At 44.4% G+C, this 20,077-nt stretch overlaps 1 protein-coding gene across 1 annotated transcript in view; it reads right to left on the reverse strand.

Moving 5' to 3' along the window:
- The window catches only part of ADAMTS17 (ADAM metallopeptidase with thrombospondin type 1 motif 17), a 231,869-nt gene that overhangs the window by 132,345 nt on the left and 79,447 nt on the right, over positions 1-20,077 (reverse strand). Inside the window, exons 6-7 of the mRNA XM_075006587.1 lie at positions 7,797-7,937; positions 4,476-4,626 (exon numbers count right to left, since the gene is read on the reverse strand). Coding sequence (XP_074862688.1) covers positions 4,476-4,626; positions 7,797-7,937 — 292 coding nt within the window. The remainder of the gene's footprint in view (positions 1-4,475; positions 4,627-7,796; positions 7,938-20,077) is intronic.

The raw sequence follows: 20,077 nt of genomic DNA on the forward strand, positions 1-20,077 counted from the left end.
GGGGAGTAAAGCTTGGGGCCAGGGGGATGGATTTTGGGGCTGAGGTGGGTTAAGTCTGGAGAGGGGGAGTAACAACTTTCTAGCTGGTACAAATCGTGTGGGCACTGTTCATAAAATAGGGGGTGACAAAAAGTCTGGTTTGACATTATTTGTTAAGGAATGTCTTGTATTCACCTGCATTGCAGCTCCTGAAGTATTGATACTGTAAATGAATTTGAAAAAACGGCTCTTCTCGCTATTTCGGATGCAGACTCCTGCCTTAGGGGTCCACGTCAGAAGTCTAGGGGTACTTTTTGTTTTGTTTTGAAAAAAAGTTACTTTATAAAAAAAAACAATTGAAAAACACTGATTTAGACCAATATAAGTAAAAGGAGAATCAGCCCCAGAGACGTGACAAATACCAGAACCAGTTTGGATTTATGACAGATACAGCCTTTCCAGTGCTAATTAGGGATTAGTCTGTTAGTAACTCCTGAAAACATCTGGGGTGAAGTTCTGTCTCTGTTGAAGTCGACAACAAAACTCCCATTGACCTCTATGCAGTCAGGATTACACCCTGAGACTCTGGACAAATCTATCATCTGATTCTGTGCCCTGACAGTGTTCAGAGCTTTCAGGAAGAAGGGTAAGTGGAGAGCAGCAGGTAAGCAGACTTCTGATCTATTTGCAAATGCCAAGTGAGACATGGGAAAGCATGTCACCCAGGCGTAGCCATAACCAGGTACACCTACACAGGAAAAGAACAAACTATGGCTTTGAGTCACAGAGTTCAAATCAGCTGTCCCTGGCTTGCAGCATGGGATCAAAATGTAGCGTAGGTGTTTGGTTACAGACTGTAACCCAGGGTCTGAAACCCAGAGAGGAGGGTGGTTCTTGGACCCAGACTCCAGCCGAAAAGGAACATCTGCTCTGCTATTTTTAGCAGCAGAAGCCCATGTCAGTTGACCCAGGCTCTGAGACATGCTGCCAGGTGGCTGTTTTTGCTATGGGGACACACCCAAAGTGGCTATTCCTCAAGCCTTCATTTTTGGGCTGTGATTTTTGAAGCAGGCTCAGAGCAGTTTATGGTGGTTTGGCAATCACTCTCATTTTTAGAGGCTGCCATTTTGCATTCCAGAATGAATCTATGCTTTCATTAGAACAATACATTAAGATCGAGATTATCAGGCATGCCTAAGGGAGGCAGGTGCTTGATGTCTTTCGAAATCTTTGCCTAAGCCTTTAACGCACACTGCTATCAAAGAAAATCTTAAAAATTCAAACCAGTGCAAAACTGATGCCACAGCCTGTAGACAGCAGAAACAATAGCTCTGAACGAACTGTGAACAACTACATTTTAATGGGCCATGGACTCTGAAGTCTAATGATGGCACCATGGGACAGTGCACTTTGTTCACTGTTTCACTCCCGAACAAAAGCACACCTTAAGGAAGTGGAATGATTCAGCAGGAAGAGCTCTTTTGAGTGCTGCTAAGTTTTGACCTCTTTGGTCAGAGCAGCTTGGTTTGTTAGAGGGGCTTGGGAGTAACTACCTTCCCCCACTCTCAGTTTGAGCCTTGGGGATAAGAGAGAACACAAAACACAAGCAAGCTTTAGATGGGATCAGGCTTTATAACATGCCTGCGTGACTGCTCCACTCATTTTTGGGTTTTTAGAACACAAGTTCTGCCTACCCCAGTATTACAGAGTTGGGAAGAGTTTTTGGGGTGGGAATGAATCAAAAGATACAGGTGAGATGGAATGTTTTAAGGGTATGTCTATACTTACCAGGAGCTGGGGGAGAGGCTAATACGTCATGGTTGATCCTCCAGAGATCTATTTTGCCACAAGTGAAGACGCAGCAAACAAACAAACAAAAAAAAAAAATCGCTTCTGGGCTCGGCTGTCGACCCGGTAAAGTAAGGAACGTTGGCACAAGCCCAAAGAGCCCCGATTTGCACCAGGGAACATTTTGGCTAATGGCGCAGCTAAAACTGCGTATATGGGAACAACTTTGATCCCTACTGTAGACCAGGCCTAAGACTATTTACTTTTTGTTAATATTTACATTGTTACTTTTCACTATAGCACCTGAGTGCCTCCCATGAAGAAAGCTCTCTCAAACAGGAAGGTTTTGCACCCTTTTCTAGAAAAGGCTATATTCTGGAGTCATCCACCCAATCATTGGAAATTTTTGAATATAGGTCCCCTAGCTTGCCCATCAGTTATCTCTTTCTGAAATGTCAGAATGTTGCTCTCTTTATTAAATAGGAATGTAGACAGAAGATGCATGTAGTCATAAAAAGATTGAGCAGGCTAATTTCCTGAAGTTTATTTCCTTTTTGTAACATTATTTACAGTCAAATGTTTATTACTTGTACATTTGGATTTTTTTAATAATATTTTATTGAATTAAAAATACCACATTACCATTGGCTAAAAGAGGAGACAGCTACGTTCGCCAATAATTTCTATAACTAATGCCAACAACTGGTGCCAATTTTTTTTTTGGTACATATTTCCGCAGACAGCTTAGAGACTTACAGCACAAGCATTCTGTGGACACGGCCTGAGAAAAATAAAGGTGAAGGTAACAAAACCTTCCAGGGTTTAAAATTCACATTGACCATTTCCTATAATAAATTTAGTTTCACTGCAGGCAAACACCAGTTCTTGGCAGCTGAACCACATGCAGATATTTACCATGGTTTAATGGTGTGTAAAAAGTTAATGGCACATATTTTTACAGGATGTCAACTCTGAGCTCACAACCAACCTACACTCACAATAATTAATTCCTACAAATACTAATTAATCTGACTGACTTACTTCATGCAGCCAACACTTGTACAACACAGGCTTCTCAGCAGAAATTTTTCTATTCTACAGTCCTTTTCAATATTTATTAAGGTTCCTTTACTTCTTTTCTAAACATTTCAAACATTGAGACTAGTAAAGATTCCAGGGACCCACACATCTGCTACCTGTCCTATCAGAACATAGTGCTTACTGGTTTCCCTCTGAATGAGGAGTTTCAAGAACACTATTTCTGGAAATGCTATTTCAGCATGAGAAATGCAAACTAGTTAGCAGTAAAATGGCACTTCCTAGTGTAGGTGAAACCTCCAGGAATGACAATTCCTTTCTGCAACAATGCACATAGCAAACATCTTCCAAAAGCTGGGGAAGCAGCATAGCTCCTGTTCATATGTAGGTACCTAAATCTTCCTGACTATACCCAGGGTATTCTTTAAGGGTGCTCATTTTAAAAGCTTGCTTCCAAGCTGGATGGCCTGCACTTCTCCCTCTGATCCAGAAAACACACAACCTATCCAGATTTGTTACGGATTGTTTTCATGTTCTTTGTTGGCTTGTTGCCATATCCAAAGTAAATAAAACAGCAAATGTGAAACTGAGTTCTTTCCCAGCACTTGCATATGTTCAACAGCTTTATTCATTTGGTATTTGGAAACTTTAGTTATAATTGATTACTTTCCTTTTATATAAAGAAAATAATCAATTATAATTAAACCTATATATAAAACTGGGTTAAAGTTCCAGAATTTTTTAGAAGTGGAGGGACACAGTGGAGCGAGATGGGGAAATGATTTACCAAACACTTTTTTTTTTCCTACTACCTAGTTAAAAAAAGGGTAAGGCACAAGCCACTCTATCTATGACTTCATACAACATACGGTAGGATAAAATGCCACCAACCGGTGGTAGTATCATCATCATCAATTTGATAAGTGTTTAGATCTTTCCATCCATAGCTCTCCAAGCCCAGAGCCACACAAGTGCAATCGTCATCCCTACCTAAAATAGGGGAAAGCAGGCTGCAGCCAGGTGAAGTGTCATGCTCAAGGCCATACAGAGAGTAAATGGCAGAGCTAAGAACAGAACCTAAGAATTCGGACTCCTAGTCCCACACACAGCCTCCGCAGTAGACATGAGAGAAGGACAGAGCTCTTAAGTGGTTCATACTTGACCATTTCTTCACGTTAGTCATATAGCTCCTACCAGCAGCACTTAAATAATTTGTAGCCAGGGGAACAAAGCCCCAAATGTTAATCCAAACAATACAAACCTCTCTAGTGTGCAGAGCTGGGAGGTGGCTCACTTGGCGTGACTTTTGCTACACCCCAATTCCAGATGAACTGGCAATAGCATGAGGACAGCCTCCTGCTCAGTGTTCTGGCACTCTGACTTCAGTGGGAGTTGTGCCCAAGTGAAAACGGAGTACGAACTCAATCAGGATGGACCTCAAGACCTGGAACTAGGATTTCAGCTTTATCACCATGAGCAGAGTTGTGAAAAGTGCTCGGCATTGGCCAAACTCGGTTCTTTCATTCGATTTCAGCCAGACCACATTAGGCTGATGGTGAGAACTGCTGAAAATCCCACTGTGACTTTCAGCTGGAGGTACTGAATCATTTTATCCGGAGCTCACACCTTGCCTCCCATTTGCCGCCCTTGGCCCTGAGTGGAAGCCTTACCTCCATATTCTTACAGAAAGTGGCATTGGTCCCGAACAGGATCTGGCACTGTTCATCCGCACTGTAGTGCATCCCCGGCAGCTTGTGAAGAAGCCGCACAGCGTACTGGCTTCGGGGGTCTGTTACCAGCAAACAAGTGCTCACCTTGGACCTACAGGATACAAGAGTTAAACACACCTTTAAAGAGAGGCCCTTTGAAACTGGCCTGCTGCATTGCTGGCCCAGAGAAGGCGTCTCCTTCCCTTTCACTTGAGATCATGGTGTCTTTGTCTAAAGGGTCTGGTGCTTTTAGCTGTTAATTTTTAAAAGACTTCCCTTCCATTCTGAAACGTCCTTTGTTAAGCAAAGATTCTGAGCTGCAGATCTTCCCAGTCAAGTTGCCATTATGGGCAGACACAGTCAGGCCCATGGACAGCAGGAGCAAGAGGGACATTTCCAAGTGGCCTGGAGCTCTCAGACACCGCCACAATAGCAGGGGTGGTGATCAGGGGTGTCACTCCTCTGCGCCACACAGCTTCTGAAGGGTGCAGGAAGGACCCAGTGCCATGCTGACTGACAGTCCTTGGCCCCACCCCTTCTGCCCAAGACTCTGCCCCCTTTGGGGTCATGGGGCTGCACCCTTCCACACCTTGCCCCCAGGCCAGTGGTGACTATTGGCCCTGCTAAATGGAGTCTGGAGATGCATGAGGTGAGGTATTTCTAAAGGACATGGTGAAGGCACACATGAAAAAGTGCAGCATCACGTGGGAGAACCTTGCCCAAGACTGTCCCTGTCAGATAATGGTAATCCATGAGGGGACGGTGCAATCTGAGAGGTCCCACCACAGTGCAGGTGAAGAGAGGTGGAAAAGCAGAACAGAGCATCAAAAATTGCCCTGTGCCCCTCCAACAGGTACAAACACCTGCCCGTTCTGCGATCAGCATCGGGCTGATCAACCACCAACAGACTCACAGATAGGAGGGTGACGTGAAGACGTCCTACTCATTATTGAGGGACCGCTAGAGACTCGATATGAAGAGTGAATAGCAGGACAGAAGTGAGACCAGGAAGAATAAGGTGTTCAAATGACTATAACAAAAGGGGTTGTGTTGCAACCACACTGGCCTCAGGACTGGATTGTCTCTACTATACTCCAAAGTGTCAGAAAGCAGACCACTGTGATACAGTGGGACATGGATTTCCAGAAGAATGCCCTAGGGGTGGTTAATGCACATGCCACAATACCAGTTATACAAACACCAAACCAGGAGAGGGACACCAAAGGGTGACTGCCCATCACAGAAGGCCACCAAGTAAAGGCCCAGACGGTAAAAGGTAATGACTGGAATGTTCCACACTTGATATGCGTCGTGATACAAAACCTGACATGAACTGGTAACCCAGCACAAACTTAGCTGAGGGATTTGAAGACAGACAGCCCTATGTCGGAAATAGGGGTGACCTATGGTAAGCTTTCAGCATGTGTGTAGGTTCATTTGTTTTTTTGTTTTCCTTCTTTGCAGGTGAAGGCTGGGTGGTAAACTGTGTGCATGGTTGTAAGCTGTGTGCATGGTTGTAAGCCATGGAGAAAGGTTAACCACAGGTATGGGACTCTGGTGAGAGCTGCTGTGGAAACCAGCAAGGTGTAGAGAGCCTGTTTGGAGAAAGGTGCAGCTCTCCCTCAGGAGAGTTGACAACCTGATGCCTGAAACCTTGTGGAAGAACAGAGGTATGTGGAAAAAGGTGCAGTTAACCCTGAAACTGTGACTAGTAGCATCTTGGAAAGCTTCTCTAAAACTAATGAAGGGGAGGAAGGACACAGGGACCACGTACATGAGAGGTACACACTAAATACTTTGGGAACATCATAGGGTGACGGATTCTAAAGTTTGGTCCATATGGCAAGTCAACATGCAGCATGCTGAGGTGTAAATCTACAGTGTTCTAGTGGGCCAGTGTTCTAGTGTTCACACACATCCTGCTGCTATGCACTAAAGGTTCCCTAGTGAACAGCACGTGGCACAGTGGAGTGCTTTCTACTTACCCTCCAGCTTGCTGTGCACTGACCTGCCGTACAGACATGCCCTCAGACCTTGTACATGAAGACTCTTGCAGAGGCACAGGTGCTAAAACATGCGGGATAATTACTGAGAAATCATCCTGCATGGTGGGTCCAAACTGCTTCAGATTAAATGCGTGGGAGGGCGTCTGTGGCTCACTGAGAACCAAACCAGGGAATTTGCCAGACCTGAGGAGGTCAGTGCAGGCTCCTCTGCTGCCACCATCCAGGGGACTCTGCTCCAATAGCAGAAGAGGGCCAGCACTGATGGAGCAGGGATGGGAGGATGCTTGGGGAGGTGGTATGGTGGCTGCAGAGCCCCGTGGCTGGGAACTGGGACTGCAGCCTGGTGGCCACAGGGCTCTTTTACCAATCATGGGCCTCTGTTCCCAGCCCCTGGATTCTGCTGCCAGCCACCAACCTGTGCTTCTGGCCTCTGGGCCTCACCTCTGCCCTGACTCTTTCCCTCAGCACGTCCCATCCCAGCTCCTCTCCCTTCCTGAACTTGAACACTACAAATAAGCTATTTGTGGCATTCCAGAAGCTCTGGAAGGGCAGGGGAGGAGTTCCTGAGCATGGAGCTCCCGGGCTTTTCCCCATGAGTGTTCCAACTCTGGAGCACCCATTGATGCTGGACCAGGAACGTTGCCAGATGAGGGAAGTCCAGATTAGAGAGGTCCAACCTCTAATTAAGAAGATGTAGCAGAAGCTGGGTGTGTATTCTGTTGAATGATGGCCTATGAGCTAGTCATTGGCCTGGCTTGAATTCTTTCTGAATGAGGATAAACTAAAGACCAGATTTTGTAGGAAAAAAGTTCACAGTGAACTATTTAAAATCATGTGCACATAGAGAGGAGGGAATGACTCAAAATTAACTCCCAGTGAAATGAGTTCTCTTTGGCTTCCATAAAAACAATTGGGCTACCAGAAGAGGCTGGCAGAAGTTGTTGAAAAGGGAGGTTTGATTTTTTTTTTTCTTTTAGGGCACTTCCTTCTCTACAACTTGAGAAAGAGGGTCCTGTCATCACGAGTTTCATTCCTATAGTGGAAGTGAGCTGGGATTCTTTTCAAACTATCAGTGTGCTGAAATTTTTTTTTTGCAGGGCAGGGGGAGAATCAGTTTTCTGCTTCTCTGCCACTATCCTCTGGGAGCCCAAGGCTGAAGGGCACTACAAAGGAGATGCATTCAACCATGCATACACTGACGCTGAAACAAAAGCAATTTCAGACACAACCCCAGTTCTCTGTGATATGGGGTCTTCACTGCTCATCACGGTCTTACTTGAGGAAGTTTTCAAGGTCATCACGGCTGCAGGAAGACCACGAAAGGTCACTGGGATTCCTTCCCTTCACCCATTCTCCGGACATTATGTGAGATCTTCCTGCGCAGGACAAATGGTCATCATCATGGCTCATCCCCATGCTGTTTGGTTTAAAAAAAAAAAAACAGATACAGCTGGCTTGTCATTTCCCAGTGCACCTGACAATGACATTCTGACTAGTGTAAGTGAAACAAAGTGGAAAGTAAGTAGAAATGATCAAATAATGCACAATTAAGTTTTAAAAAAAATATTTTGCTCTTTGGCTTGAGAGTTAACACTTCACTCTGAGTAGCTGCCAGAAATAATCTAAATTCCACCAGTGATTTTTACTGGAGAGATAGTGCTGAGAAATTACATGGCACAAACTGCTTCTGTTCCCTGATTAGCTGAACCCACAAGTACGTCTGACTGAATTCTTATGAACGCAGATGCAAAAAGTGGTTTCTGGAATGATCATGCAACCTGAAATGTGCTTCTCTGTAAAACTCAGTTACTTGAGGGTTCACAGAAAGCAAATGCTCAGAAAGGATGTAGCCTGCCTGAAGCACTGAATATCAAAGAGATTATTTGTGGAAAATTTTGCAGTACTTGCCCAGAACTAGTGAACAAGTTTAGCTAAAATCATGAGTATGGTCAACAAATACTGAAGTAAAATCCTTACTAAACATGGAACCAAACTGTTCTTGTACCAGTGTAAATCTGGAGTAATTCTATTGACTTAAAAGTGGTGACTTCCAGATTTACAGTATTATTAAGCGTCTCTATTTCAGAAGCCCCTGGACAACCCACCCAGAATCCCAGACCCATTTGGCTAAGTGCTATACAAATGCATACAAAGACACCTTTTGCCCCAACCCATTAAAAATGTGAACAACATTTCACTCATGCCAGTTCATTTGAACAAATAATGTATATCAAGTATTTGCACACCCACCTGAGAAATTAAACTCTGGTTCACCTTAAGACCTCAAAAGGGCTTCACAAATATCACATAACTGCCCCTCACCACCAACCATGCACCTGTGAGGCCATATGTTATTGAGAGTTTTTTTACCATGGGAAAACCTCAAGCAAGAGAGAGAATAAGTGACTAATTCAAGTTCACGCAATGAGTCTGTGGCAGAGCTATGGAGAGAAACTAAAAATACTGATTTTCAATCCCATGCGCAAACAGACTTTGCTACCACCTGATGTAGGACAGAGTACAAACTCCACCCTGTTTTGATAAATGATATTTATCCATCTTAATGTCTTTCCTTCTGTTTCTACCCTGATCCTAACACAGCATGGAAACTGACTTATGGATTTTCACAAAAGATGCCTCACATGAAGCGAAGTGTCTCAGTGCAGGCAAAATAGCAGTAATCAGCATTCAGTTCTCAATTGCCGAAGCTGATAACAGAGTACAGACAAATACCTGTTTATTCCTTGGGAGAAGAGCATCTTATCATATAAGCTTCCAACTAGATGGGCACCGCAAGAGGCTGGACTCCCAAGATGTAACTTTACTCTACAAATCAGAGTCTCCCATATGTTTTTATATTCAGCTTGCATTCCCCTGTCTTTGCTTCTCAGCAGTTTTGGGATTCCAATGTTCAAAACATAAATGCAGCATGAGTTTCCAGTTCTGATGAACCAAAACCAGCTTCAGCAATTTGATAATTATGGCTTAGATTAAACCACCACTCATGCTATTTTTAGTTTAAAATGAAAATTACCTGGCTGTGTCTATTATTTTAGGTTTAGCTCCAGGGATGTTATTATTTCTAACAAAGTTATACTTAGTATAATTTTTAGAAGCAGAAGCTCAAGGTTATGCATGTTTTTCAACCACTGCGGGTTTTAAGCACAGCAAAAATGTTACTATCAAGCACAATCTGTCTGACACACAGTGATTAGTTAACAATCTATTAGAGGGATGGGCAATAATTTTTGATGGGGTGGGGCACTCCAAGAACTTGGTAAATGGTTAAGGGCTGCACTTTTCTCTGGACAGCTGGAATGAAGGTTGGGTGCAGAAGGGAGCTTGGGGCAGGGTACTAGGCTGTAGGAGAGTGTGGGGGGTTGAGAGGTGCTTCGGTTAAGGACAGCTCAGTGAAGGACGGTTGTGACCTGGGACAGAAGATTTGGCTGATGACCTGGGGCAGAGAATCCTGCAACACTGACTTAAGAGAAAGAAACCAAATTTTCTGAATGTTGTCTTTGTTCTTAGGGTTATGTGACTGAAGTCAATATTTCCCAGGATATTTTCCACAGAGCAAAAACGATCTTTTAGTACAAGATCTTGGTTCTAATGCTACTGAGTCCAAAACCCATCCTCAGCATAGTGCACAGATTTTAAGGTACAGCAATTTACTGGGCAGTATCTCACCCCCTCAAGAAAACAAGTGGATATCAGTTGGTAAGGTACTATCCAATGGGCATCCAGATGGCAGAATCTGGCTCTTCTTACCCCTCACAGAGAGTTTGGTGCTAGTAGTAACACAATAAAACCCTCAGCCTAAGCTTGGCGCTTTGTAAGATTTACCTTCATGGTCTCATAGCTCCCTGATTCACTTCTGTCCAGACAGTCTCCCATCCTTCATATCATACTGAGAGTTGGGAGAAATGCATGCCCTGACTTTCCAAGCAGGTTTTCAACTCCTGAGACCAGGACAACTCCACAGAAGAGTGCTCCTGCATACCCAAATAGAGACAAATCTTCCCAAAACCATGAATCAAAAATTGTGTGTACTAGGACATGATGCAGATAGTTGAGCTGAGGTTCCCTGTGCTTTGAGAGAACCTTACTCAGAGAGACACCCAAACGACATTACCCCTTTACCACTCATTGCTGATTCGGAGCTAAATTAACTAATTTGAACACAAAAGCTTAGGGACACAGGCTACTCTCCAGTTCCCTGGATTGGCTGAAATAGCAGTTCTCAGCCTGTGGTTCGCAGAGGTCAGAGACTAGCGGCCTCTGTCGATCAGCTCCTCAGAGGACATGCACTGAAAACTGACTGAACAAAATTTGACTATGTACAAACAACAGATTTCCAAAGGGGCCCCCCCATCTCCACTTGGAATTTCCACAGGGATCTGCATCTCCACTTTAAGGGTCTTGCAAATGAAAAAAGGTTGAGAACCACTTCTGTTAAACCTGCTGACCTGCGTACTGCTTATCTGAGATGAGGTGCTGGTCTACTCACCTTGATGAAATCTGCTAAATTCCTGAATTGCCACCAAAGCCATGAATAAGGTCTATCATTGCTAGTTTATTGGAAAGGCATCACTGAGTTTTGGTCACAACGCTACACAGAGTACAAAATCAACACCATAAAATAAAATAAAAAAAGATACAAAGAGTGGGGGAAATGGGCAAAAGCAAGTACCCCAAAAGGTAGCTTTAAGGGAGGACCAAAGCAAAGTACTAGCTTTATGTTAAGAGATTTAAACTGAATAGTTAATTATAAACCCAACTTTATATTAAGTACTTCCTTGTTAGCAAGCGTCGTTCTAAAAACCAAAGGACACTCTACAAGACAAAGCCACGAGAACTCTGTGGAAAAGAGGAATTCCTGTTGATGCTGAAAGTTGGCTAAAAGACCAAAAATAAAAGACTATTGAATTGCATTTGGCAGAGGACACCACCGGGTCGGGAGTTAGGTTAGATCTTATTTCAAAGCTTTGTTAATGATCTGAAAGAGGGAGCAATGGACACATGAAAGAAATAGGTACAAAGTGCTAAGTGAGAGGTATGTGGAGCAGGAATACCATTGAGGACAAAGACCTATTGTATAAAGGGATTTGCAAGGGTAAAGATATGAGCAGGTACGAACAAAACGTTTGACTCCACTGGGAAAAATGCAGTTGATATACTGGTAGGTGGAGGACATGCTAAATAGTATCACATCGCTCCTTTGCTTCCCTTTTGTCCTAGACATCAGCAAGGTGAGACCCAGAAACACCCCCTGAAGGGGCACATGTCTCCCACCACCTCCAGTTTCTCTAGCTACACAGGCAGAGAGAAGGAGCAGTTCTCTTCTTCTGCAAGCCAGATACTCTCCTACTAGCATGAGAGCTTGGTCCGTTGGTACTTGGTTGGGAAGTGTAGCTCAGGTAGAGACTTCATCCATAGCCTTTGGACTGCCAAGCTGTCGCTGAAGTCAAACATTCTCTTATTTCATCTTGGACACCTGGGAAGCTGCAAATCAGAGACAGCAGAAGGACAAAGTGGAGCCCCAGGTAGAGTGGCACAGTTGAACATTAGGGCTTAACTGGTCAACTGTTTTAACTGAGGTCCTGCTGCCAGACCCACCCTGGCTGTGGAGTCCCACTGCCCGGCCCGCTGGCCACAACTGCAGTTTACCAATTAGCATAACAGTAACACTCATGCTAACCGGTTTCGCATTTAAACACCCCTACTGGGCGAGTGTTGCAATTGTTTCCAACTAGTGCCACTGTAAGGGCCAGCAACCTGGTACAGCCTAGACATAATCCCCAGGGCCATGCTCACCACTGAGTCCAGAGGGGCTGAATGTCCTGAGAAGGGATACAGCACAGCTCTATAACAGGTATCACAATGTCTTACTAACAGTGAGTCCCCCAGGGAGGGATTCTGATGGAGCTGGCCAGAATCCCTCCTGGGGCCTCTCGCTGCACTGGGTCCATCCTCAAATGCCCAAGCATTGACCAGAGTTTACAGGTGAAAATCTGGCCCAGAAATAACAGAACACATGGTAACATAAGCAACTGATTAAACCAATCACCTGTTGGTTCCCAGGGCATTTCCGTCAAGGCAGACATTTGTCTACTAAAGCCTGTTTTCCTAACACCCCTTTGCCTAAGCCAGGATGTGATCAGCTTTTCGCTATAACGTTTGAAGAGCTGGGTTTTACCTGAACCCATTTATCCAAGATATATTTTGCTTTTCTCGTTAATTTTTATTTATTTATTCTTAGCATATGTTCGAAACCTGGATCTTTTCTTTCGCAGAAAACAGGAGTAGAAGTTACTAACTAAGACATTCCTGTCTCTGGTTTTATTGAGCATCCCAAGACCAGCATCTGATGAAGTGGGTCTGCTCACAAAAGCTCATGCTCAAAACTTTTCTGTTAGTCTGTAAGGTGCCACAGGACCCTTTGTTGCTGTTACAGATCCAGACTAACACGGCAACCCCTCCGACACTTGCATTCAGAAAGTTTCTCTTAAGGAAACTGTAGAGGCTAAAATGCATTAATTTCAGCTTTGGGCCTACAGTGTATATGTAAAATCCCCATACAGAATGATTCAAAACCAAGATCGCTTTACAGATGAGGGAAGTTGCATATTTGTTTAAATGGACAAATTTATGGAGAAATCCCAGATTTTAAACAGCAGCTGTTGAGCAAGTTGTAAGCAGAAAGGGCTAGATCCTTGGTTAATGTAAATCAGCAGACCTCCACTGAAGTATGAAGCACTATGGTGATTTATACAAGCTCAGGATCAGATCACAATGCTCCAAAGCAACTGCTTGTACCTTTTCAGTGCTAGGTTTATCGGAGAATACAAGTCCAGGACACCTTCTGAGCCTGTTTTAATTAGCACTGGGAAAAGTAGGGTATAGTAGTTACTATACCTTAGAGTGACTCTAGTACTAAGGCATATCCCACAAGCTATTTTCTGAATGTCAAACTTTCCCAAGTACATCAAAGGGAAGAGCTATTCCTTAACATGCAGTAAATATAATGCCATGCTGGTTCTCTGCGCTAATGACATTCTCCCCAATTTATTTCCATTAAAAAGAAAGAAGGGGAAGCTCTGTGTGTTCATGATTTATCAGCAGTGCCAATGCTAACTCAGTGTTTTGCATTTCCTTTGCAAACAGTTAATTCACCCGTTATTTAGACATTCACAGGGAATTAGACATGGTTATTCGGGTCAATGAAATATTTTGCAGAGAGGGTTCTACTTTTAAACTAACAGAAACCTCAATAAAACAGAGACAATGTGTGGTTTCAGAATGAAAAGCAACTATTAAAACAGCACCACATTACCCAACAGCTATGCCCCTTCCGTGTACTCACAGTCATATCTCGCTAATCTATCAACAAACGTAAAGTTCACCGCATATTATTCCTGTTAGCATTGCTGAACCAGTGCAGCTGTGCGAATTGGAGCTTGGTTCGCTGCTGGAACATGCATCAGCACACAACTGTTTAACCAAGATCTAAACACACAGTGAAATTCAGCTTTCTGTTGCACACATGCTTGCCTTTGGATTTGCTCGGAGTGCAACACAATGGGGGGGCTGATTCTGAACAGGGCCTCTAGGAACTCTAGAGCACAAACAATAAAGCGCTGGAGCCCCTGTTGCAGCTCCGCCTGAAAGCGAAGATGGGCTAGAATAAAGTTCTAGACAAACTTGTACAGCGCCATCGCCAGGTGGGGGAAAAGCTCTGCTGGGGGGCTGGGCCCCATGCTGGCTGTGGGAGTAGCTGGGACTGGTATAGTGTGTGTGTGAGGGGGGGGTCTCCACTGGTGAGCTAGGCCCAATGCTAGCCAGGGAAGGGGCTTTGTTGGGGGCTGGGCTGGGACGTGCACTGGCCATGGGAGGGGCTGGGGATGGCACAGTAAGGAGGAGGGGAACATGGTAGAACGCTGCCCAGACAGACAGATGGACAGACACCGCAAAAATAAGATATATGATACAAAGGCAACAGGGTGGCACAGGGTAGAGTAGTTTGGCCTATAGAAGAACAATTGCTGGCTGATCCATCAGCCCAGAAAGAAACAGCTTGACATTTAAATCCCAGGACAGGCAGTTATCAAAAATGGTAACAGAGGAGATTCCATCGGGAACCACTTGGAGAGGATAATGGATAGGACAATTGCCTATTTTACAATCTTTAGCTCTGCAGAACCACACGTTAAAAGTCCCAGAACTAGGAATTAAAAACATACGCAGTTTTCCAGCGGATCACTAAAAACAGCACCTCGCAAAAGCCCCCACCGTATTACATGTTCTATATGAAGGTCTATGGTGGAGTCTTGTGAAGTGGGAGGCTGGACTCCAACGTTTAATTTCTGGCTCCTTCCACCCACTCAGCACGTAACTGTACTTCTCTAAATGTAATCCATTTGCTTTGTTTTTCCTGTAGCAACACTAAATGAATGCACTTGTTTTATTCCAGTCATTCATTGACATTCTCCTCTAGGCAGTTAACAGAGGTCAGCTGCACATCTTGTTTACCCCGGTGTGTTTTCCAAAGATTCCAGTTATCCTTTAAAAACCCAAGCCAAAACCCATCAAAGCCAATGGGCAGGCGCCCAGCCATTTCAACAGGCTTTGGATCAGACCCGAACGTGCTTAAGAGCATGCACACAAGTGCTCACCAGAACCACTCTGGCAATCAATAGGGTTCCTATTAAAAGCAGGGAATCTGAGATTTAAAATAATGCTGGGGAACAGAGTGGGAGAGGAACTAACTTTAAGTGATGGTTTAAATTTTTTGAACAGCTGTAGCTCTGCAGTTGATAATAGGCTATTTGAAAATTCCCTGTGATTATTTCCACTCACTCCGCTCCACACTGCAGCGGTGGAGACGTGAGGAGAGATGAGATTGGTAGGAATGTACTGTCAGCAAGCATAAGTTTTTGGGAGGGGGAAGAGAAGGGGAAGCCATGACGCAGGAAAGACTGGAAAAATGTGTTGGGGTAAAACACCAGGAACTCCAGGGTGAGAAAGGAGCTCCGTCTCCATGGCCCCTGAATGATAAAGATGCCAGGTGGGGTGATGGGTTTTGTGATATGCATGCCTGCCACTGGGATCCGAGCCTGAATTACTACACATACTTTGACCTTCAAACTGAGGAGAGAGGGCCACAATTCTCAACCTCTACTGACTTGGAACTTGATTTGAACCAGCAATCTAGGAGCAGAAGGATACATCACATTAACTAACCTTGAGCTCTCCAGTCCCAAGTCTATGTCAATATCAGGAATCTTTCTCAGTGTTTGAAATGAAGTTATGATGGGAAAAATGCTGACCTGCGACTCAGGTGCTGTGTGTTTACCATTTCATTACAAAATGCTGAAATCTGGCAGGACACAAGGCTTCCAATGGGGTTAAAATAAAGAAATGGCAGAGGCAGACGCTGGCTAGGAGCAGCTTGTTAGGCCTGGAAGAAAGGTGGGAGATGGGGATAGCGCAAGATGCAGACAGCATGAAGTGAACGACCCAGGAAAAGCATGCAGCCGCCGAGTAACTGATCAGAAGCAGAAACAGCTGGAGTAGCATGAAAAGAGTCCCAGGGAGAGTTGGGTGGAGGGGAAAAAAGCACAGGCAGAGCATATGGACTTCGCATAGCTGGGGAGAAGGTAATGGAAGAACGTGCAACCTGCTCACAAGGAACGTAGCCATTAAGAACATTGAATTAATGAAAAGGTTTTTACCCCCCGTTTATTATGCTGAAATAGACGCTTAAATGTAGCTCATCCATAGAACATGTCAGAAGGTGACTTGTGGATAAACGGAGGGCCCTCATGATCTAGAGGTGCCTATTTGCTGCTAATTAACAAAAGTTAAATAAATAAGAGCTAAACAGCCAATTTGTAAGTATGGGATCTGGAATCAAGGTCTTCAAGAGAGGTAGGTGGTCAAGCTTTTGGGTTTTTTTAAATCAACTGAGACTACATCTTATGGACACCATGACTACTGATGCTTATTTTCATAACCAAGTTTATGTCACTCTGGAATAATGAAGTAATCAGACATTTTATATGGTTATCTACACAGCAAACAGCCAAGAAGTCAGCAACAGAGAGTGAGAACACAAACACACACACATACACACACACGACTATGGTGAATTGCAGCATGGAAAGCCATGGTTTATTCAGCTGCATGACAGATCCTGCCCTTTATGTTTTTTCATTTAAAAAAAAAAAAAAAAAAAAAAAGAGGTATTTTGCCATGTGAGCTGGAAGGCAGCACGTACAACTCGCAATGCAAGAGCCTGCTACAACACTTTATGGGGCCAGGCCTGGTAGACACAGTTGCCAAAAATATTTCAGTCCTAGGTCTCTCTACTGGATCCTGAATCAAATCCCACTAAAATCTAGGGGAATCTTTCTAGTGACTTCAGAGGGCTTTTATCATGGTACTAAATAAATAGGATGAAATATCAAGTGATATTCTCACCAGCAATGTGATCTTGTATCTGAACTACTGTCCATCTCTTCACTGGATGTTATTAGCTCATGTGATTCACACACTAGTGCCAGGCTCAGATTATAAATCCTAGTCTTTCTGGCAAAGCTAAGAGATCACAGCACCGTGGTCAGCACCTTTGGTACTCACAAACCTCCAGGCATGGTGAAGGCAGTTTCTACAGACATTTACAAAATTTAAGATGAAAGCTGATGAGGCTAGATGCAGCAGAAGCTATCTGGAGAATGAACATGTATCGGTTTGAGGATCCTGCCCTATAAGGCTCTCATAAGAGTTTGCACAGAGTGCCAAGTAAGTTGCAGTGTGAAAGTGAAAAAGCTAGTGGCCAGGAACACAGCCATGTATAGCCTGGCAGAACAGTGCTATTGAAAGCTGAAGTCCATCTGACCTTTATGTACAATTATGTTTTGCAGGTGAAGCTCTTTACTGAAGGGGTATAGTTTCCTCATGGAAGCACTTCCTTTCTGATGTTCTAAACCAGTGGCTTTTGCCCTCCAAGGATCCCTTTGGCATCTGCCTAAATTTCCCCAGACTTCTTTTATTGTGGGAACACCACCACCACCTCTTTCATTGTGGGAACACTGCCACCACACGGGAGACCAATCCTGTTACCATGATGCTTCCAACTACCCTCACCCAACTCATCCAGGGAGAACATGCCTCTTTTCAGCCCCTTCCAATCCCATTTAATGCAGAGATGGAATAAGGGATTTCCTCTGAGAAGAGTGAGGTACTAGACAACCACACCTACTATGGGGACAATGGATGCCTTCAAAATACCAGAGGTGGAGTGACACATAGCCTCCACTGGGACTGAGGAGAGGACTTGCCATCTGGTGGCTTCGTTTCCCTTCACAGACCATACAGGAGAGCTAGGTTGGAATCTGCGCCTACATAGTTTATAAGAAAACAAATTTCAATCCTTCCCACTCACAAGGCTTAACTAGCTTTGCACTTCAGTACAGCGCTCACCATCTACCGCTGGCAATGCAGCCGGTACCTCATGCAGCATATACATTCATGGCCCATGCACACCTGCCTCCTGTTTTGTGGGACTCTCCCCTGTATAGCATCCATACTAACAATTCTCTGAGATACTATACTGCACATTCCCACTGCCTTTGCTCTGATGTTTATTACTTGCCTGCAAGGAAGAAGCAGTAGATCTTTGTTGTACAGGGTTCATACACAGATAACCTTAAGAGCGGACTCTTTCAGTGGCTGGATTTTGTGAATTTTATAGAGAGAAAAATAAATAATACACTAATTGTGATGTTCGCAAGTGCAGCTTCTAGCTATGCAAATCCCAACAAGCTCAGGAAGGCTTTTTCTCTTTAGCAGATGATGTCTATAGATCATGGGGATCCTGTTTTGATCACAGCTCAGTTGCGGATGGACTGGGAGATACACAGCCCAACACGGGACTAGAGACAGGTGCTCTTTGCTACCTCATTGGCTAAGATAACATCTCCTGGAACCTCATTACCCAATGCAGAACTCTCCTCCCTCACCACCAGCAAGAAACAGTTATCTGCCAGGATGTCGTGCTCTTTTGTCCAAAACCAGACAGGAAAGCAGTGACTGATTGCAACTTCTGGTACCACGATACTCTGATTAATTTCCCACAAGACATTTCAATGGCAGAAAGGGCACAGTAACTGGGAATGGACCAAAGCACTTACGGGTTGGTAGGTGGAGAAGGAGGTTGCTACTTGGTCTGAAGGACAGGACTCACACAGACAACCACAGTCCTGTCTGCAGAATGCACCCGGTTGGCACTGGGAGAGTTAAAGGGACAATACTGAAGATTATAGCATGTTTTCTATATGTTCAATATCCTGACACAGCCCAAAGTGGATAAGCATGAGCCTATTCAGATCTGGAAAACGTGAAACTGCAGTATGTGCAAGGGAGTGGGGAAGGAAAAACGAAACCTCTTGCAGAGCTGCAGATTGCACATCTACTAGCTAAATACACTGAAATCAAGACAAAGCCAAGGATTCCAGAAGATCAGCTGATAGCCCAGGTGCCAGCAGCCTGAGGGAAGCTCTACGCATAGACATACACAAGCAGCGCTTTTCAAGAGGCCTCATAATGAGTGTAGCTGATGCCTCTAACCAGCCCAGTCAATTCTGAGGGATAAGCCCAGGCAGAGACATGCAACACCAAACCTATTAAGAAGGAAAGTGCTTGCAGAGGGGAGAGCAGTGAAAATATATATTCCAACTACGCATAGAGAAAACAACGAATGCTACGCTCCTGACACCAAGAGAAAAGCTGGAGTCAGGAATTTTGGCTGCTTTCCATGCTGGGAGAATTCCACCCTTGTGGCTGGACATGAGGAGACAACCAGAGTCAGAAGAGAAAGAGGAGTGAATCATTGTGGTTAATGAGTGGAACAGCCTCTGCAGATGAAGAGTCAGAGAAGTGCTGGAGAGGCAGTGGACACATGCTCTAGATCCCGTTATATGTTAAATAGTCCTTGGCTTGGTATACACCATGAATGCCTTTGTGGCTGAGGAAAAACGTGGACACTTCTTCAGACGCAAGGGCATGCAAGTGCATATAATAGATGGCAAGCAACTTCTGGGTCATCTGTTCACTCTTCCCAGCATTCCCAGGGCTGGATGTCAATCACTAAAGGCTGACAAGCTGGCCCAATGAAAGAAGATGGCCAGATTGGATGCACTTCTGACACTGACCCTTCAAAATGAAAGCTGATAGCTCTGGCCCAAACCAAATTTAAGCCCTCTCTCTCTCTTTTTTCCCCAACAAGCATGCACACTATGTATTTTCTCCAATCAGAAACAGCTTACCAGCCATGTGTGTGTGCACCTCTAATTCTGCTAGTTTTAGTTACAGTCCACCAAAAGGGGCACCATTTAAGGGGCTTGGGAGGCTGTAGCTGAAGTCTGAACCCCTGAATTTCATACGGAGGACTGTGTAAAGCACATGCCTTAGCCCCAGACATAGCTCCTAACTGCAAGAGGTTGTACTGCTCCCAGCTTTGCCTTTGGGGCAGGGAATTTGTTTATAAACAGAGGGAGG

This window comes from Carettochelys insculpta, chromosome 12 (genome assembly GCF_033958435.1).
Source record: "Carettochelys insculpta isolate YL-2023 chromosome 12, ASM3395843v1, whole genome shotgun sequence".
NCBI lineage: Eukaryota > Metazoa > Chordata > Testudines > Carettochelyidae > Carettochelys > Carettochelys insculpta.